Below are 22,606 nucleotides of genomic sequence, written 5' to 3' on the forward strand. Positions count from 1 at the left end.
TGAGTTCTTATCCTTTAGAGCAGGCTTTGATAAATCAGGAATTAGTGTTACAATAAACATTTCTATAAATAGGGACAGAATTCCAGACCTGGTATTTGTTGTTGTTCTTGACTCAAGATAAATATTATTTTAGTTGTACAGTTGAAGTAATCTAAATAATTTCTAAGAAACTCGTTAATCCAGGAGATATTTTTCAGCACCTAGTTTTTCCCATTATCAAAATCATTTGTTTACTGAAGAAAATGAGACACTTAAAAACCCAAACAGGTTTGATTTGATTCATTTTCTTTTTTTTTTTTTAAGATTTTATTTATTTATTTGAGAGAGAGAATGAGATAGAGAGAGAGCATGAGAGGGAGAAGGGTCAGAGGGAGAAGCAGACTCCCTGCTGAGCAGGGAGCCCAATGCGGGACTCGATCCAGGGACTCCAGGATCATGACCTGAGCCGAAGGCAGTCGCTTAGCCAACTGAGCCACCCAGGCGCCTTGATTCATTTTCTAATGATTATTTATGCCTGCTTTGACTGATTTTATAATGATCATTTATGCCTCCTTTATGTATTTGGCATTTAGTGCATCGGACATTAAAAAAAAACAAAATAATACTTATTAAAGAAGTATGATTGGGTAGGGAACAAGGAGATTATTTAAGTCAAATCTCTGCTGGAGGGACGTTCATACAGAGGCATGCTTTTATTTTACAGAGATTTTTCTGAAGTGCTGGGGGAAGAATATCCCTAAGGATTATATTTCACTGTATCTACAGTTGTCATTCCAATCTGAGGCAGAAAGACTTAGTCACTGTCTTACAGCCATCAGAGACAGAAGAGATGCTGGTGGTAAGAAACAAAGAGATTTGTAAGAAACACCGTTTAGTCATCCAATGGTGAGGCTACTTAACGCCATGATTTTAAAAGCTAGAGTTGAACGAGAGAACCATGACCTTGTAATCATGGCCTTGAACATTTGGCTGAAACTTTCAACAAGCGATGTTTCCTACCCATCCGGTCTTCTCTGCATTTGTAAAAAGAATTTAGGGTTCCCTGTGCAAAAATTTGTTTCACTTTTTTGGGCAGGGATGTGTTCGTTATTCCTTAAAATAATTCTCAGATATAAAGGATATCAAGTTCTTTAGAAATTTTGAGTATTTCTTTGAATACGTGATGTGGTTTTCATTTAGTAGACTTCCAGATATTCTTTGTGATTATAAGGTGACGAAAAGCCCAGGCATACTTGTACCTTGAGTATTCAAAGCCTGTGTGGGATCAGTAAGAGGATTATGGATGAGGGCGAAATTAAAAGAAGGCTTAGTCGTGACCTGTGAACAGTCCCTCAGAGGGGAAAAAGGAGGTCAGTAATTTTACTTTGACACTATTTCCACTGGAAACAGCAAATATTCAAACTCAGATGTTAATATTGGCTTTTTTTTTATTAGAAGAGAGGACATTTATGCATTATTTCAACTTTAATCTAATGAACACCTACTTGTCTGTAGAGTGTCAAAAATAAGTGTTAGAGATTAAGAGTATAGGGAAAAGACCTGATTTTGCCCATGAGGAAGGTGATCAGCCACATCCCTCTCCTTCTGGTTTAAATATTCCTCTCATTCTTCTAATATTTATAGGATGTTAGAGGATGAAATTCAAGTTAACAATGTGGAAAATTTTAGCTCAGCACAATTAAGAAAAAAAAAAGATTGCCCCACTTGAAGATGAAGAAACTGTAAACAGAAGTAGAAGAAGCTGTTGGGAAAGCTATTTTCTGATGACACATTGCTTCTTTGAATAAATCTTTGTGTCAACTAAAACCTCGCCTTTGCTTTCCCTCTTGCAAGCACCAAGTCCTTGACATGACTTTAAGTCTTTCCTAAGCATTTTGAGAAGGAATTGATGGAATTCTCCCCACTGTTGATATACTGGAGTACCACATATTTACAAGGGGCTTTTTGGCCAAAGGACCCAACTTCTCTTTTTTGTACCTTTATTACTGTATCTTTAATACCAGGCCAAATGTTTATGTAGTCTGTTGCCTGAGACCGTGGTGGCAGAGGGACAATATTGGGGGCAGTATTAGAATTTGTTTAAGTCTGAACCGGGAATTCCATTAGTCTTAGTGACGTTAGTGTCCAACTGTTAGTGCCGCACTATTTTAAATTGTGTCCAAGAGCCTGAGAGGCTTATGCTTATAGGTGCCATCTATAAACTTAGAAAGAAACAAAAGAGTCTCTCTCCATTGAATATGTAAGCCCAGTGAGCAATTAAAAAGCAGCCTGGGACCTCACCCGGGCAACTAGTCGGAACCAGAGCTCATGATAGTCCCCTGGATATTGTTGAAAACTGTCAGAGAAAAGCTAAAGCAAATAATCGAAGGGAAAATAATTGTTCCCCGGAAAAGTCTTGTTTTGGAAAGTTGGTGTCCTGGAAAGAATAGAGACTAGTAACTTACGAATCTTTGGTTCTAGTCTCAACTCTGCCTATAATTACCTGTTTGGTAAATTGCTTCGAAACCCAAGGCTTTCTTCCCATAAGAAATGAAGGAATTGAAGTAGATTGTTTTCAAAGCCCTTTTCAGGTTGAAAAATCGATCAATGTGTACTTTGGATCACCTTTGAAGAATTTTTTTAAGTTAAGGAGGGTATAATTTACATATAGCAGAAATGTACATATCTTAATCATACAACTTGATGTGTTTTTATACCTGTATATATCACTACTCAGAACAAATTAGAATATTTCCATCATCCCAGAAAGTTCCCTCATGCCCTTTCCAGTCAATATACTACCTTTGACCTAGAGATTATCACTATGACTTTTATCATCATGAATTAGTTTTGTCTATATTGAACTTCATGTAAATGAAATTATCCTATAGATACTCTTTTGTGTCTGGCTTCTTTTATTTAACTTAATGTTTTTGAGACTCATCCACGTGTTACATGTGACACTAGTTCATTTTTTTACATTGCAATGTAGTATAAATATAACACCGTTTATATATCCATTGTCCTATTGTGTTCAGCTTTTAGCTTTTTATGAATAAAGCTGTTATAAGCTTTCCTGTACAAGTCTTTTTTTGACTATGCATTTTTTTTGCATGTGAATTCATATATTTTGAGCATATACCTAGGACTAGAATTGCTGGCTCACAAAGCAGGCATGTATTTAGCTTTATTAGGAACCTCCAAGAAAGTATTCCAAGATAACTATACCATTTTTCATTCTTAGCAATGTATGAGCCATTCTTGTAAATGTAAACTGTAGTTTTAATTTGCTTTTCTCTGATGAATACTGATATTGGGCATCTTGAATATACTTACTGGCCAGTTAGATATCTTCTTTTGTAATGTACTTCTGTACTTGTGAAGTCTTTCACCAACTTTTATTTGGCCTGTTGTCTTATTGAATTTAAAATATTTAAATATTTTGGATATAGTCTTTTGTCAGATATTTGACAAATATTTCCTTTCAGTTTATTGCCTTTTCACTTTCTTATTGGTATTTTTTGACAGGCAGAAGTCCAGTTTTATTGCTTTTCCTTTTATGTTTTGTGTTTTGCACAAAATTTTTTGCCATTTCACCCAGTCTTGAAGTGATGCTTTAGTCATTGTGTAGTTTTGGCCTTTGCATTTAGGTAAATGATCCTTTTCAAATTATTTTTTATTATGCCATGAGGCAAGGATCAAGATTCAGTTTCTTCCATGCAGTTTCTTCCAGCACTGCTTATCAAAAAGATACACTTTTCTTCCAAAGATTTCATTGATGCCTTTTTAAAAACGTATTTTTCCTGGATTCTCTATTCTGTTCCACTGATATATATGGTGCGTGTATCTATCTTTACACCACTATCACACTGTCTTAATTACTGTAGCTTTTTAGTCACCAGCAGTCTAATGCCTTCACTTTTGTTTTTCGTGTATATCTTGGCTATTCTAGGTTCTTTGCATTTCCAAACACATGTGTGTATGTATACGTACCAGTAATTCGTGGCTTGGTCCACTGACCTCTGGAAATCCCCAAGACACTTTGAAGGGGTCTGTGCATGAAAACTATTTTTATAGTAATGTGAAGTTATTATTTTCCTTTCTTTTTTAATACTGTGTTGATATTAAGTACAGATGGTGCAGAAGCAATGGTAGATAAAACTGATGGTGTCGTAGCATAGTAAGAGCAGTGGCACCAAACTGTGCTTCTAGCGAAGGGTATTCACTCACAGTTAAAAAGGAAAAAAACTATAGTCACTTACAGTGTTGGGCACACCTGGGTGGTGCAGTCAGTTAAGCATCCAACTCTTGGTTTTGGCTCAGGTCATAATATTGGGGTCGTGAGATCAAGCGCCGTGTAGGGCTCTGCACTCAGCTCAGAGTCTACTTGAGATTCTCTCTCCCTCTCCCTCTGCCCCTCCCTCCCACACTCTCTCTCTTTCAAGTAAAGAATCTTTAAAAAAAAAAAAAAGAATGTCAATGATAACGGGGCACCTGGCTGGCCCAGTCTGTAGAGCCTGCAACTCTTGATCTCAGGGTTGTGAGTTCAAGCCCCATGTTGGGCATGGAGCCTACTTAAAAAAAAAAAAAGAAAAAAAAAAGAAATGTCTATGATACAGTCAAAATCATTGACATATGACAATTTTATTAAATTTTGCTGCTTGTGTCCTTCTTTTTAGTATTCTGTATGTCACAGTGGAATTAATGCATGATAGTTGTCTGGACAAAATGACCTTGTGTGATTATTGTGAACTGAACTAGCATCTGTCATGGAATACCATTTTGCAGGAAAGAACAACTGACGAACTTTGTTTATTCAGACTTGAGTATTTGGCAGAAATTTTCTCAAAAATAAACCAAATAAGCCTGTCACGTCAAAGAAAACAACTGACAATATTTGTTACCAATGATAAAACTCATTTTCTTTTTTTAAAGATTTATTTATTTATTTATTTATTTGTCAGAGAGCAAGCACAAGCAGGGGGAGGGGCAGGCAGAGGGAGAAGCAGACTCCCTGCTGAGCCCAGAGCCCGATGCGGGACTTGATCCCAGGACTCTGGGATCGTGACCTAGTCAAACGCAGACGGGTAATGGACTGAGCCACCCAGGCGCCCCTGATAAAACTCATTTTCAATTACAGATTGGAAATTTGGAAACCATGTATCCATATATCTACCATTGCTTAACAGGTTCCCAGTACTTAAAGACATTTCTGATGAGATAGGTGGTGTTAATAACTAGTGTCATACTTTCATATCATATAATAATATAAATCCACATTTGGAAGATCTGAAATATTTTCTGAAAGACCAATTTTATGATATTACAAAAGTATATATGAATAATAGACTCATTCCAAGTGCAAGAAAGGACAAAGGATTTCCATGTAACAGAGAACAAAAGTTAATTGATATAGTTTCAGGTATAATTGCATCTAACTTGTTAAGTGTCATATCAAAGAAGAATATCCTCAGAATCTGAAAAGGCTCAGGATCTTCATATGCTCCATCCTTTTCCAATTATATTTTTGAATGAGGCCAACTTGGCCTCACATACTTAACCAAAAGAACATATCACAACAGATTGAATGTGTAAGTTGATATGCGAGTCGACCTGTTGTTTATTATAAAAGTTTCTGTCCAAAAAAGTTAAAAATGTCATTTTTCTCAATATTATTTTTTAGTTTTGAAATTTTTAATTAAAAAAGTCATTTATGTTAATACATAGTTTCTTGTCTTTTAATGAGTTAGTACATAAACATTTTCAATGTTGATAGATGTAAAACACATAAACCAAAGCTCTTTGGAGATCTCAATTTTTAAGAGCACAAAGGGGTCCTGACTGAAAAAATGTTTGAAAACCACTGAGATATAAATATATCCTCATACACATACACATTAAGTAGATATTCATCCCTATAGAAATTTAGATGAGATTTGATTGAAATCTCATTGAATCTGTGGATCAAATTTGGGAGAATTGCCATCTAAAAATATTGAATCTTCTAACACATGAACCTTTTATATCTATGCATTTAGTTAGCCCTTCTTTAATTTCTCTTAATATTTGTTACGTTTCAGTGTAGTAGTCTTAAACATATTTTGTAAAATTTATTTCAATTATTTGATGTTTTGATGCTAGTACGAGTAGCATATTGTGTTTCGTTTTTCAGACTTTTTTCATAGTATATAGAATACAATAATTTTATTTGTATGTTGATTTTGTATCCAGAAACCTTTCTCTTTTTTTCTTCCAAGTTTTTTTTTTTAATCTTCAAGTTTTTGTTTAAATCCCAGTTAGTTAACATACAGAGTAATATTAGTTTCAGGCGTAGGATATAGCGATTCATTAGTTACATACCACACCTAGTGCTCATCACGACAAGTGCTCTCCTTTCTAAATTCATGTGTTCTAGTAGATTCCTTTGGATTTTCTACTATGCACTCATGTGATCTGCAAATAAAGATGGTTTTATTTCTTTCTAATCTTTATGCCTTTTATTTCTTTTTCTTCTTTATTATACTTGCTTAGACATTCCAGTACAATGTTGAATAGAAGTGAAGATATTAAACATTCTTGTCTTTTTCTCAATCTTAGAAAGAAATGTTTAATATTTCTCTATTAAATTTAATGTTAGATGTAGTTTTTAAAATGAAAACTTACATTCTAATATTATATCATTCCTTTATTGGAATTAGGAAGAGATGGATAAAATCCATAAAAGAACAAAACACATTCTAAAACTGAAAAATACATCTTAAATGATTTGTTGAATGGGCTCAATAGCTGACTGGATGCAGAAGAAGAAAGGATCAGAGACTCAGAAAAAGAACTCAGTGTGGGAAGTGTGTGGGGTAGTATTAAATTGTTTAATGTATGTGTGATTATTACACATGGATGACAAGGAGGGAAAGGGCAAAGAAATAAATGAAGGGCTGAAAATCTTCCAAAATTAGTTAAATACATCAACTCTCAAAGTTTCAAGAAGCTTGGTGTAGGGGCACCTGGGTGGCTCAGTCGGTTAAGCATCTGCTTTCGGCTCAGGTCATGATCCCAGGGTCCTGGGATTGAGCCCCGCATTGGGCTCCCTGCTCGGCGGGAAGCCTGCTTCTCCCTCTCCCACTCCCCCTGCTTGTGTTTCCTCTCTCGCTGTGTCTCTCTCTGTCAAATAAATAAATAAAATCTTAAAAAAAAAAAAAGAAGCTGGGTGTACCCATAGGATAAAAACAAAGAAAATCATACCTAGCTATATCAGAGTCAAACTGTTGATATCCTGAAATCATGAAGCAGTTTTAATAACCCTACTATATTTATTTCTTAGGTTTATATTTGGGTGAGGGTTTAGAATTTTGACAGAATTAGGGTGATTCTTAAATTCTTTGGCATTCTGAGATCCCCATCTCCCAGTGATCCAGGAGGAATCTTCAGGGTATTCACCATCAGATCGAAGTAAAAGATATGGAGAACCAATGTTTATTGATAAACAGCTTTGTGCCCAACACTGTGCCAGGTGTTTTTACATGGCTTATCTCATTTAATCATATTTAATTAGGATCACAGGTCCATTTCAGAAATATGCAAAGCACGGGACCTAAAGATACCTAGCTCCTGATACTTAGAATTACGTAAAGTGCATTAGGGTGACACCTCAAATAAGTCCAAACCTCTTTTTGCCCTGCCTGATCAAATATTCATTTCAAAACACTGTATGCTGGAATGAGCCACGTGGGAGTTGAAGAGAATCAACTATTCAGGTGGTGAAAATGTGTGACTGCCGCTGGCAGATGAGGTTCCAGTATGATGAATTCCCAGCTTGTCCTTATTGCTTCAGGCAACAACTGACAGGCCTGACTGGTCATTGGCTTTCCAGCTCTGGCATTGATAGGACTGAAAATTCTTAGTGTCACAGATACTTAAAAGCTGCCCCTGTTAGCGTGGATACAGACAGTGCTGGAGGGTCCTGATTGCCTAGAGATGTAATCAATATGGTCTAGAGTTCTTGACCTGAACCTATAATTATCTGGATGTTATAAAGGTGGCTTGTTGTTACAGAAAATGCTTATATTCAGAACTTTGAGGCTAATTTGTGAATGGAGAGAAGAAAAATGGGAGCTTTGTCCCTTTTCCTATACTTCACAGTATTTAAGAGGCTATTAGAGTAATCACAGACCAGGGTATTCTTAGAGGATTAGAACATTGTATCATCAGGATTTGGGGTGCTGAAGTTTAAATCTTACCTCTGATGTGTTCCTAATACCCTGCAAAAGTTGTGACTTTAATGTTTTGCAGCTTGTGACTGTGAGTTTTTGAATACCAAAAGAGAATTTTTTTTTTTCATTGGTCCAAGGACCTGGATTTGAAGTGCAGCTTTAAATAATAACACATTTGAGTCTGATATTTTCCGGAAGCTAAGTGTATGGTGAAAAACAGAAGCCGAGTAAGCAGATATTGCAGCATCTGTGATCATCCCTGGGCAGGAGTGAGTCTGGATTGACACTGGTAGCAGTTCTTAAGTCACTGTCTGTACTGATGCTTTTAAGTATATCATGATCAAGATTAATTTGCCTGTGAAAACAGTGAAAAAGAGGCATGAAATGACTTAACAGGAGATGTGGATCCTGATTGCTCTGTCACTGCTTGGCTTAAGATAACTCTGGTTGGCATTCTTATTGGATTACCCTATGGACAGGATGCCTTGAAAAAGGGGGAGAAAGTAATGCCTTGTAATAGAGGGTTCTTTAAGAACAAGGGTTGTCTTTATAGTTCTCATGCCTGGTATCGGTGCTCGCCACAGAGCAGATAATCAATATTTGTTGCATTGTTGACAGAACGGATGAACAGAAAAGAGAGAGGCGGGGAGACAAATTATGAGAGACTCTTAACTGTAGAGAACAAACAGGGTTGATGGAGGGCAGTGGGGTAGGGAATGTGGTAGATGGATGGTGGGCATTAAGGAGGGCACTTGTGATGAGCACTGGGTGTCATATGTAAATGATGAACCACTGAACTCTGCTCTTGAAACCAATATTGAACTGTATGTCAACTAACTAGAATTAAAAAAAAAAAGCACAAGGCTTTAAATATACCATAAGCTGATTAAAATTTAATAATGCCACATCTTCATATCTCCATTACCTCGCTTAAACCTAGAAAATGTGATCTTGGCCTAGAGTCCTTTATTAGACTATGTTTATCGTCACTATTTCTTTGTTTGGGTCTTTGGTAAACTGTGTGTGATCAGATGGAATATTGGGCAGAGTATTTCAAATCATCTTTTATGTCGTTTTTAAAAGAAGCATTATGTTTAAGTAGTATGTTTCTCATCTTTGATAGCTTTTACATCACCAGCTAATAAAAATAAAGGAATTATGGCCCTCAAATCAGTTGTGTTTTGGTGTTATAGGCTGGCATGTGAATTTGTGTTTTAAGGTTATCTTTATAAAGCATTCACTGTAGCAAATTCCCACTTTCTGGAATCTGATGTCAAGCTTGGCAAACATCCACTGAAGAGAATGGACTTCCTTTTGTTTTCTGATCATCCTAGGCTAACTTTTATACATATCATTGTGTGGTTATTTGGGGCTGTCTTTTAAGCTCACCCATTTTATACATGAACCCAGGATATTAGCATATAGGGATCTGACTTAAATTCCATTAAGCCAAAATATTTTGTTGAAGAATTGCCACCATTTTGGCAATGTCATTACAGTTCAGTGACTTGTACTTATGCTCCAGGCAGCCCTGCGAGACACGGTATCTTGAGTCTTAAACTGGTTTTACTTTGGTGTGCTAAGAATATTGGAAGGACCACAATTATTCTATAAATGCTCCGTGTTGAGATCAGAGAGAATACCAGAGTTACACTTGAAACTTTAATTGAGTTCCCCAGTTAGTAATCCCTTTTTTAGATGAGATATATACTTTTCAAATGAAGAATGTTTGCATGATTGGGAAGAGAAAAGACTTTCGTTTCACCCTTCTGTTTCTGTCTACCTAAAGAGGACACTTACAGCATCCATGCTAGTCCCTTTGACATTCTGATATTGGGCTGACTTTTCCTGTGTCAGAAATTTTTAGCCATGAGTGAATACCTTTAAATAGAGTTTTTATAGCCATGGTAGGATCCCAATTCCTGAAGCAGGGGGCCTAAGCTAGAGAAACCTTAGTAAAATTTTGGTATGGTGCCTGAAACTTTTCATTTGCCTTGAAACCTGTTCTTAATTTTACTCTTTATTCCAATTCACCCCATTGATTAAATTAATTACTTTCTCTGCTGTTCTTAAACTTTTACTGTTGTGTTTATCGCCTCATATTAAAGTTAGTTGGGAACCATTTCCCATTCTAGACTGTGAGCTCATCTTTGTACTCCCCACAGCACCCTGAACGGCTCTGACACATAATAGGCACTCAATAAATGTTAATGAATTCAACATTTCAGCATGGAATATTGAAACCAAATTTTTGCATTTGACTAGACACAGTAGTTGCCTTCTAGGAGAGGAACTGAGTGGCTAGGGAACAGAAATGAGAAGGAGATTTTTTTTTTTTCCACTATAGTCTTTTAGAACATGTGCATGCATTATCCACAAAACATAAATGAAACTCTTTAACACCAAACATATTTTTCAGCATTTGACAGTTTACCATTGCAGGTAAGGTTAAGGGATGTTAAATAACTTGTCTATTGTCATATAGCTCATGCATTGGAGCAAGGATATAAATCTGTGAGACCTTCATTTTTCCAGAATATTAAACAGCATCTTGGCCACAGTAGCCTACCTTGATTTCATTCATATGATCAGCAAGTAGCAGCATTATATCTGACCTAGGAGCTGTCCTTATTTATTCTTTATATTATATACTGTGTACATCATAGAAGTCATCAAATACGGCGCCTCCACTCCTGAGTGGCATGTCTATTTTAAGGGGCCATTGGCCAGACCTCCTAGATAGGGTTTTGATGACTGAAGACTGTTTTACCCATGGCTCACCTAGGTATCCCTGCTGCTTGCAGAGAGACTCTTAGCCTTTAAGCAGTAGACATTTATTTTCAGCTAGGAAAGCCACTATCAATCAGGTAATGTTTTCTCAAGCTGAAAAGGCTTTCACTAAAGAATAGTGATTGCCCAAGGTCACATTTCTTTTCCATCTACTTGTGGGCAAATGCAAACTAACAGAATATTAGTGTTTGAAATTCATAATTTATTCTGTATTTGGGGCTAGGGGGGAAGGAGACAAAGTGATTATATTTCTCTTAGAAATATTTTTAATTGCTTTTTCAAAATATGAATAAAGCATAAAGAAGCCAAAAATGCCCTGATCCTAAATGGACCTGACACCTTGATCTTCTATCATGGCATAACATATGAGTGGGGATTCCCAAAGGGCCTTTGTACACTACAATATTTATTACTATAAAGATCTAAGAGTTCTTAGCCACTTTGAAACTTATAAGGGTGTTCAGATCCCATCCACTGGACTTGTGTTTTCACATGTTTAAATTATTCTGGTTTGTATAGTTTATTCAGAAATAACTCCCACTTCAAATTCTGAAAAATAAGATTTGGCCTTCCAGGGCGCCTGGGTGGCTCAGTCGTTAAGCGTCTGCCTTCGGCTCAGGTCATGATCCCAGGGTCCTGGGATCGAGTCCCACATCGGGCTCCCTCCTCGGGGGGGAAGCCTGCTTCTCCCTCTCCCACTCCTGCTGCTTGTGTTCCTGCTCTCGCTATCTCTGTCTCTGTCAGATAAATAAATAAAATCTTAAAAAAAAAAATTTGGTCTTCCAGTAAATGTGGAAAGAAGAACTCAGCTCAAATGTGAAAGTATACTCGAGAGATAAATGTATTTGCTTGCTTTTCTTGTCCATTAATGCTTGAGAACTATAGGGTCTTTAACCAGCCCATTTTGTACCTCCATTTTTTCATCTTGAAAATGGTAACTAAATACTGCCTTCTATTTGGTTGATATGAACAAAATACTAGTAAACTGAAAGGCTCTGGATTGGTACCCCCATCAGCTCCTGCTATTGATGGTGGAATTTTCATTGTAGTTTGTTCACTGGGGTTTCAAGAATAAACATTATGGGTTGTTTTTGGTTTATTATGGTTTATTTTTTAACAATATTGTCTTAAGAATAAAAAAGTTACTAAGGAACTTCAGTGAATACAGAACAATTCACATTCACAAAACTAGATATAGGCAAATTAGTAGATGTCCTTGACTGAGACAACAATATTTTCAGGTTGTGATCTTGAAAATTATCATCATTTTGAATTACGTGCATCCTTACTTCCAAAGAAAACCTAACTGGGGGGTGCCTGGGTGGCTCAGATGGGTGAACGTCTGCCTTCAGCTCAGGTCATGATCTCAGGGTCCTGGGATCGAGTCCCGCATCGGGCTCCCTGCTCCTTGGGAGCCTGCTTCTCCCTCTGCCTCTCTCTCTCTGTCTTTCATGAATAAATAAATAAAATCTTTAAAAAAAAAAAAAAAAAGAAAAGAAAACCTAACTGGACTGTGTATTTAGGGAAAGTTGTAACATTAAAAGACAATAAATAGGATATTTAACATCTTTATTTAAATCTTGAGTTACATGCAGCCCATACAGTTCCTGTGCTGCATATTAAATTTTATATATGATGAATAATACTGGTTTTTTATAATATTTGATTGCTCAGTATACTGTGCTAAGTACTTCACATACATTAGCTTCTTTATTCACAAAATTCTCATGAGGTAAAGGTATTGTTATACAGTTGACCCTTGAACAACATGGGGGTTAGGGGTCTTGAGCCCGCCCTGTGCAGCTGAAAATCCACCTATAATTTTTGACTTTCCTAAAAGTTAATTACTAATAGCCTACTGTTGTCCAGAAGCCTTCCTGAGGACATAGTTGATTAACCCATATTTTGCATGTTTTATATATATCTATATCTATATTATGTACTGTACTCTTACAATATAGTAAGCTAAAGAAAAGAAAATGTTATTAAGAAAATCATAAGGAAGAGAATATACATTTATAGGTCTATACTCTATTTATAAAAAGAAAAAAATCTATGTTTAAGTGGACCCATGCAGTTCAAATCCATGTTGTTCAAGGGTCAACTATAATTCCTTTTTTTCAGAGTAAGGAGCTATGGCTCATAAAAATTACATACACTGTACTACCTTCCACTTTGGCAGTGTCATCTGAATTTCTTTGTCATGAACATGTTTTATACAGCTCCTTATTAAAAAACATATATATATGTATTTTGAAGATTTTATTTATTTGTCAGAGAGAGAGAGAGAGCACAAGCAGGGGGAGCTGCAGGCAGAGGGAGAGGGAGAAGCAGGCTCCCCGCTGAGCAGGGAGCCCGATGCGGGACTCGTTCCCAGCACCCTGGGATCATGACCCGAGCCGAAGGCAGACGCTTAACCGACTGAGCCACCCAGGCGTCCCAAATATATTTTTGATAGATGCATTTTTAGAATAGGCAGGTGTGTAGTGGAAGCACATGAACTCTGTGGTCAAATGTAGGTTCTAACTTTATAGCCAACCGGGTATATGACCTTGAGTCTCTTTGTCCTCAGAAGGATATAAGAACACCTGTCTCCTATATTGTGAAAATTAATAGATGACATTTGTAAAGCTTCTGGCCATAGTTCAGGTATGTAACAAGGACTCATTAAATGTTCTCTCCTTGTTACTTTATTTCAATAATAATAATAATGGCAATAACTCTTACTATATCCCAAAGTTTTTGTTTTGCTCTTTATATATGTTTATATACCTATGGGGACTGGTTATAGTATTGTCCTCATTTTATGATTGAGGACACAGACTTAGAGAAGTGGTAGATCCCATGGTGGAGGCCAGGCAGTCTCATTCCAGAGCTTGTATTCTGAACTAATATGTGATTTTCTTTGAGGATATGTTCCAATAACAATAGGTTAGATTCTGATATTTCAGGCAACAGTTTAAGTCTCAGAAATGATTATCCCACCTATCCCCCATCTAGTTCTTCCAGTTTTAGATTGTGACAGTATGACAATTTCTTTACTGATACTCACTTGATTCCTACAGAAGGTTTGTTAGATTAGATATTCAGAGACCCTTCTGATTCTAAAATCTGTGATCCTATATTGTTTGGTTATATTTGCAGTACTCTGGGGCAGCTCTGATAGTCCTTTAAGGGAAAGAGATTCATCACCCTGGCTTAAAAAGGAATACGTTGACTTCTCTACTGAACTGAAATTAGCCATTTCGTGGGGCTTTTGGTGGGGACTGCAGAATTAACTCCGTAAGCTTCTTCACTCCTTAAAAAGAAGAACCTCAGGGGTGCCTGGGTGGCTCAGTCAGTTAAGCAATCCAACTCTTGGTTTTGGCTCAGATCCTGATCTCATGGGTCCTGGGATCGTGCCCTGCATCCAGCTCTGCACTCAGCAGGGAGTCAGCTTGAGGATTCTCTCCTTCTGCCCCACCCCTCACTGGTGCACTTGCTCTCTAAAATAAATAAATAAATCTTTGGGACGGGGCGGGGCGGCGGGGGAAGGAACCTCAAAACAGTTCTGCCCAAATGGATTTGACTTCAGTGATACTTGTTTTAGTGTGTAAATACATTTTGCTCAGTCTTAAAAAATGGAGCTGTTTTGTTTGCCAGGGGAGCAGATGACACTCCTGAGTGTGTTAGATTGGCTATTTACATTTGCTTTTGACTCTGTCTTGAACTGTCACTGCCTCTCCTTCACTCTTTTCCCCCTCTGTCTCTGTGTCAGTTTGTCTTCTATTTCTGTTTCTCCCTTCTAGCTTCTCTCTTCCTATTTGGATAATTCTGCTTTATTTCTGTAAGTGAAAGACTCTCCAGGATGCTGAATATGTCATTATTGTTATAGCGCTCCTTAAATGCACAGCAGATTTTAGCTTGGCTGTAAAGCTTGCTCTTGGCACAAATTTGGCAGATAGTTTTTAGCCTGGGGGAGACTTTTTATTGGGATCATGAAAGTGTTGGGGCGTCACTGCCCTCCACTTTTCCTGCTTGAAGTATGACATTAGTGGTTTTAGCTCTTGTTGACCCTTCTTTTTAAACCAAAGCTTTATAGCTTATTAGTGCACAGTGCGGAATTTTCTTATGATATGTTGGAGGGAAAGAAAAAAACTCCTCTAAGGTTACAAATGGTTTCACTTACCAAAATGATTATTTCTCTTGGAAAGTTTTGTCTTTTCTTTGAAATTTCCGGGAGTTGGGTGGGCTTGATGTCCTCTTTCCCACTCTTTCCCTACCCACACTCTCACGTTGGCAGAAATGCTGAGAGCTTTAAGCATAATTCCAGACTTCTGGGAGGCAAATCATTGACCAAGGAATAACGAAGACACACTTTTCTGCTGTTATTTTAAAGAAATGTTTTCGGTCGAAATGGAAGTAAGGACAGAATACTGCAGGCTGTTTTTGACTATTTGTTTCATTTATAGAATGTAGGACAAATGCTTTGGAACATCAGTAATTACTATTTCAAGCCACCTTTGGGAATTGAGATCTGTGCTTTTCAAATCTGTACTTAATCTCATACCTCATCATTTATTGGATCAAATACCAGCCTCATTTGCTCAGCATCCAGGTCAGCGCCTTGAGCTCCAAATCAGGCATGACATGTCACCTTATGAGAGTTTCTCTGCATTGCCTCTATCTGTTTCTGCTTCATGAAAGGACTTGATGTAAGCATCTTCATTTTTCCAAGGTATCTGAAGGCTTAACTGAAATGAAAATTCTTTGCCCTCTCCCTGAAAATAATACTTAAAGTACTTTCATCTTTACATTTTGCTTATCAGAGTTACTTTGTCCAGTCTTGGAGCAGAGCATTCTGAATGTGAGCCCAATAGGTCTAAGCTTCTGACGGGTCCACAAGAAACTGCTGAAGAAATTTAAGGATTTCCAGGCCAAAGCAAGCAGTGTCCTTCAATAAGGTTTCAGATTATAACATAAACCTAGACATATCTGAGAAGAAGAAGAGTTGTGAATTTTTTTATCATCACAAACTGTATAATACATACTTCCAGTGACCTCCATGGGTTGCCTGTCTGCTGTTGGCTCAACTGGATTTTAATGGAGCCATTCCTGCACTTCCACTCTTTCATCCCTCCCTTTTTATGGGAATAAAAATTAAATTGGGTGCTATTTAAATATTCTCAACTTAACGTTTATTGAAAACCACTCTGCCGCAGGGCATAGCACTTTGAAAAACTGCCTTGCACCAGACCAGTTTTCCAGCCAGCTGGTTTACCCCCAAACCTGGAGTTCACTTTACTCAGACTTTTAATTTCTTTAAACCAAATGATCACAGAAAAACTTAGGAGAACCCAGTTTCATTTGTGAGGTTTTTCAATAAAAGTGAAGTGGAGTGTGGCTAGAAAACCAGACCGGTGAAAAGCCATGACTCTGCTGACACTAGAGGAAAAGCGACAGAATTCTGACACTACGTGCTTCCAGTGTTAAGGAGAAAAGAAAACGAGGAAGGTGGAAGAGCTTTAGGGCTGATCCACTTTGGGAAAGCAAGGGAGCAAAGAAAGTGTGGTTGAGTTCTTTTGTCCCTTATAGGTGCTTTATTTAAAAGTTTCTCCTGGGGAGCCTGGGTGGCTCAGATGGTTAAGCATCTGCCTTCACTCAGGTCATGATCCCAGGGTCCTGGGATTGAGCCCTGCGTCAGGCTCCCTGCTCAGCGAGGAGTCTCCTTCTCCCTCTGCCCAACGCCCCCCACCCCCCCTTGTGCTCACTCTCTTTCTCTCTCACATGGATAAAAAAAAATCTTTAAAAAAAAGTTTTTCCTACTTTTATGTATATGTTCTTTCTAGAAAATTTGGAAAGTACAGAAAATTATAAAGAATAAAATTTAAAAACTCAGGTGTAATTATTCTTAACACTTTGGCATATAAATTCTTAGTTCCTTTTTTATTTAAAAGGTTTTAAAAATTGGCAATATATTAAACAGTATTTTGTAACTTGCCTCATTTATTATCAGATTTCCTTCAAGTAATTAAATATTTCTCAAAACATAGATAATTTAATAGTTATATTCTTTGAATCACTTGTCTAGTCTTCTATCATTAAACTTCTTGGTTTCTGATTTCTTTACCATATTAATTAAGAATAAATAAAATTCTTACATATAAATCTTTGGCTTATATGTTTCCAAGCATTTAAAGAAGAATTAATATCAGTCCTTCTCAAATGCTTCCAAAAATAGAAGAGGAAGGAACACTTCCAAACTCATTTTACAAGGTCAGCAAAACCAGATAAGGACACTATGAGAAAGGAAAATTACAGGCCATTATCCCTGATGAACATAGATACAGAAATCCTTAATAAGCTATTAGCAAACCAAATTCAACAATACACTAAAAGGATCATATACCATGGTCAAGTGGGATTTATTCCAGGGCTGCTTGGATGGTTTAACATCCACAAATCAATCAATGTGGTACAGCACATTAACAAAATAAAGGATAAAAATCATATCATCTAAGTAGATTCAGAAGAAGCACTTGACAAAATTCACCTTCCATTTTTTTTTAAAAGATTTTATTTATTTATTTGACAGAGAGAAAGAGAGAGACAGCAGGAGAAGGAACACAAGCAGGGGGGAGTGGGAGAGGGAGAAGCAGGCTTCCTGCTGAGCAGGGAGCCTGATGTGGGGCTCGATCCCAGGACCCTGGGATCATAACCTGAGCTGAAGGCAGATGCTTAGTGACTGAGCCACCCAGGTGCCCCTCATGTTCCATTTTTGATAAAAACTCTCAACAAAGTGCATATAGAGGAAGTGTACCTCAACATAATAAAGGCCATATGTGATGAACCCCCAGCTATAACCCATTATACCCAATGGTGAAAAGCTGAAAGATTTTCCTCCAAGATCGGGAACAACACAAGGATGCCCACCCTCTCCACTTTGATTCAACATAGTATGGAAGACTTAGCCAAAGCAATTAGGCAAGAAAAAGAAATAAAAGGTATCCAAATTGGAAAGGAAGAAGTAAAACTGTCATAATTTGCATATGACAGATATTATATGTAGAAACCCTAAAGACTCCACCAAAATGCTGTTAGAACTAATAAATGAATTCAGTAAATTTTGCAGTATACAAAATCAGTATATAAGAATCAGTTGTGTTTCTATACACTAATAACAAACTAACAGAAAGAGAAATAAAACAATCTCATTTACAGTTGCTTCAGAAAGAATGAAATACCTAGGAATGAATTTAACTAGCAAGGTAAAAGACTTGTAAACAAAAACTATAGGACATTGATGAAAAAAATTAAAGACACAAATAAATGGAATGATAGTACATGCTCATGGATTGGAAGATTTAATATTGTTAAAATGTTCATACTACCCAAACAATCTACAGATTCAATACAATACCTATCAAAATTCCAATGGTATTTTTCACAGAAATAGAACAAGCAATATTAAAATTTGTATGGAACCACAAAAGACCCTGAGTATCCAAAGCAAACTTGAGAAAGAAGAACAAGGTTGGAGGCATCATGTTTCCTGATTTCAAACTATATTACAAAACTATAGTAATCAAAACAATATAGTATTGCCATTAAAATAGACACATAGATAAGTAGAACAGAATGGAGAGCCCAGAAATAAACCTACAGATATGTGATCAATTAATTAATGACAAAGGAGCCAAGAATATACAATGGGGAAAGGATAGTCTCTTTAATAAATGGTGTTGGGGAAACTGGACCAGTATCTTTCAACTGAAAATGGATTAAAGACTTGAATATAAAATCGTTTAAAACCATAAAACTTCCAGGAGAAAACATAGGCAGTAAACTCCTTGACATTGGTCATGGTGATAATATTTTGGATTTGACACCAAAGCAAAGGCAATGAAAGCAAAAATAAACAATTGGGACTTCACCAAACTAGAAAGCTTCTGTATAGCAGAAGAGACCATCAACAGAATGAAAAATTAACCTATGGAATCAGATAAAATATTTGCAAATCATGTATCTGGTAAGGGGTTAATATCTAAAATATATATAAAGAATATAAAGAATTCATACAACTCCATAGGAAAAAAATTCAATTAAAAAATGGACGGAGGATCTGACTAGTCATTTTTCCACAGAAGACATACAAATGGCCAACAAGTACATGAAAAGGTGCTCAGCACCACTAATCAGTGGGGAAATGCAAATCAAAGCCACAATGAGAGAGCCCCTCACACCTATCAGAATGGCTGTTGTCAAAAAGATAAGAAATAACAAGTGTTGGCAAGGATATGGATAAAAGGGAACACTTGTTCACCATAAATTAGAATTTGGACAGTAAATTGCTGAAGCCACTGTGAAAAACAGTATGGAGGTTCCTCAAAAAATTAGAAATAGAAATACTGTATGATTCAGCAGGTTTTATCTGAAGGAAACAAAAACACTAATCAAAAAGATATCTGCATCCCTGTATTTGTTACAGTGTTATTTACAATAGCTAAGACATGCAAACAACCTACGTATCCATCGATAGATGAATGGATAAAGAAAGTGTAGTATATATACAATGGAATATTTTTCAGCCATAAAAAAGAAGGAAATCCTGCCACTGTGACAACATGGATAGAATTTGAGGGCATTATTCTAAATGAAGTAAGTCAGATGGAGAAAGGCAAATACTGTATGATCTTACTTATATGTGGAATCTAAACAAAACAAACTAATCTCAAAGATAGAACAGATGGGTGGTGGCCAGAGGTGGTTGCTTCAACTCTTAAATATAATTGAGAAAACTCAAGAGGAGAAGGAAAGCCAATTATATTTACTCGTATTTTTATTTACTATGTTCCTTATTCCCTCAAATGTTACAAAGTTACTTCTTATATTGTTTTCTTTTCATGGGGAGAACTTCCTTTAGCCATTCTTTTAGAGTAAGTCTTCTGGAAACTAGTTCTTTTAATTTTTGTTCATCTGAGAATGTCTTAATTTTCCCTTCATTCCTAAAAGATATTTTCTCCAGGTATAGGATTCAGGGTTGACGATTCTTTTCTTTAAATGCATGAAAAAGTGCTCAACATCACTCAGCATCAGGGAAATACAAATCAAAACCTCAGTGAGATACCACCTCACACCAGTCAGAATGGCTGAAATTAAGTCAGGAAATGACAGATGTTGGTGAGGCTGCGGAGAAAGGGGAACCCTCCTACACTGTTGGTGGGAATGCAAGCTGGTGCAGCCACTCTGGAAAACAGTATGGAGGTTCCTCAAAAAGTTGAAAATAGAGCTACCATATGATCCAGCAATTGCACTACTGGGTATTTATCCCAAAGATACAAATGTAGTGATCCGAAGGGGTACGTGCACCCCAATGTTTATAGCAGCAATGTCCACAATAGCCAAACTGTGGAAAGAGCCAAGATGTCCATCAACAGATGAATGGATAAAGAAGATGTGGTATATATATACAATGGAATATTAGGCAGCCATAAAAAAACCCCGAAATCTTGCCATTTGCAACGATGTGGATGGAACTAGAGGGTATTATGCTAAGCGAAATAAGTCAATCAGTGAAAGACATGTATCATATGACCTCACTGATATGAGGAATTCTTAATCTCAGGAAACAAACTGAGGGTTGCTGGAGTGGTGGGGGGTGGGAGGGATGGGGTGGCTGGGTGATAGACATTGGGGAGGTATTGTGCTATGGTGAGCGCTGTGAATTGTGTAAGACTAATGAATCACAGACCTGTACCTCTGAAACAAATAATACATTATAATGTTTAAAAACAAAAAAAGAAGAAGAAGAAGATAGTAGGAAGGGAAAAATGAAGGGGGGAGAATTGGAGTGGGAGACGAACCATGAGAGACTATGGACTCTGAGAAAAAAACTGAGGGTTCTAGAGGGGAGGGGTATAGGGGGATGGGTTACCCTGGTGATGGGTATTAAAGAGGGCACATATTGAATGGAGCACTGAGTGTTATATGCAAACAATGAATCATGGAACACTACATCAAAAACTAATGATGTAATGTATGGTGATTAACATGATAAAATAAAATTAAAAAAAATAAATGCTCAAAATAATATCGTGTCACTTTTTTCTAGCCTCCATGCTTTTTTCTGATGAGGAATCTGTTGTCATTTGAAGTGTTTTCCCTCCAGGTGAAGGGTAACTTTTCTCTGGGTGCCTTCAAGAGTTTGTCTTTAGTTTTTAGAAGTAATTACAATGTGTTTTTCTGTAGGTGTATTTGGGAGTGTCCTGTCCAGGGTTCACTCCTTCTTTAACATGTAGATTTATGTCTCTTGCAAAATTTGTGTAGTATTCATTCATAATTTTTTCAAATACCTTTTTAGCCCCACCCCATCTCCTCTCCTTCCAAGCCCATTATGACCCAAAGGTTAGACCTTTTTTTTTTTTAATAATCCCACTGATCCCTAAGATTCTATTAATTTTTCAGTCTATTTTCTCTATATTGTTCAAATGGGTAATTTTTATTGTTCTTTACAGCTTATTGATTCTTTCTACTGTTTCTCCATTCTGCTATTGAACCTATCCACTGAACTTTAATTTCACTTATTGTGTTCTTAAGTTCTAAAATTTCCATTTGATTTTTCTTTATATCTTCTACATCTTTGCTAAGAATTTTATTTACCTTGCTGAGGCTTTCTATTTTTTCCTTGTTCTTTGAAACATGTTTATCATGGCATTTAAAGAACCTTTGTCAGCTAATTTTAACATCTTTGTCATCTCAGCGTTGGCATCTGTTCATTGTCTTTTTCTCATTCAGTTTGCGATCTTCCTGGTTCTTGGTATGTTGAGTGATTTTCAGTTGAAATTCCCCAAGATTTGGAGCATATTTAGACCTTTTGTTTTAACTGGCTCTCTCAGACATCACTCTGGCAGGGAGAGGTACAGGTCCTGCTTGGCCAGCATTGCCAGCCAAGGTCAGGATACTAGGGGCAGAGATGGGAATTCCAGTTTCCCTTCGGGTCTCCACTGACAATGCTTGTGGGGTGGCCTCATTACTGCTGGCTGATGACATAAATCCTGACTTCCTCCTAGGCCTCCTCTGACAGCACCCAAGTGAGGAGGAACAGGGGTGCTCTTTACTGCCAGATGAGGCTGGAAGTCCAAACTCCCTGTTTGTTCAGCTCTGACACTCCGTGTGTGTTAGGCGGTGGTACTTATTTACAGCTGTCAGGAATTAAAGTCCTCACTCCTACTTAGCTTGCTCTGAAACCATCCCAATGGAGGTGTTGGGCATCTTGTTATAGCCTCACGAGGGTTAATGTCTAGGTTCCCCACTTGGCCTTTGCTGGCATGGGCAGTGGTAGAGCCAGTTTTTTTCCTATGGTGTTTGCTAGTGTAATGCATTATTTTCTGAAAGTTTCCATCCTGTGAGGCTGCCCCTTTCATATTCCTTTGGCTAGAGAGATCTGGTTTTGGTTCAGACTTTTTTAAGATTTTATTTATTCATGAGAGAGAGAGAGCACACAAGCAGGGGGAGAGGCAGAGGCAGAGGGAGAGGGAGAAGCAGACTCCCTGCTGAGCAGGGAGCCCGACGTGGGCCACGATCCCAGGACCTGGAGATCATGACCTCAGCCGAAGGCAGATGCTTAACCATCTGAGCCAACCGGGTGC

At 37.3% G+C, this 22,606-nt stretch overlaps 1 protein-coding gene across 10 annotated transcripts in view; it reads left to right on the forward strand.

The window, feature by feature from the left end:
- Positions 1 to 22,606, forward strand: part of BCAS3 (BCAS3 microtubule associated cell migration factor) — a 598,224-nt gene that overhangs the window by 338,549 nt on the left and 237,069 nt on the right. Inside the window, exon 24 of one of the 10 annotated variants that reach the window (XM_035026678.1) lies at positions 704 to 1,013. The exons of the other annotated variants lie outside the window; for them this stretch is intronic. Within the exon in view, the coding sequence (XP_034882569.1) occupies positions 704 to 861 (158 nt within the window). The 3' untranslated portion in view covers positions 862 to 1,013. Of the gene's footprint in view, positions 1 to 703; positions 1,014 to 22,606 lie in introns of those variants that run through there. 10 annotated transcript variants of the gene reach the window in all.

The sequence above is a fragment of the Mirounga leonina genome, unplaced genomic scaffold (assembly GCF_011800145.1).
Source record: "Mirounga leonina isolate KUSES-001 unplaced genomic scaffold, KU_Mleo_1.0 Mir_200, whole genome shotgun sequence".
NCBI lineage: Eukaryota > Metazoa > Chordata > Mammalia > Carnivora > Phocidae > Mirounga > Mirounga leonina.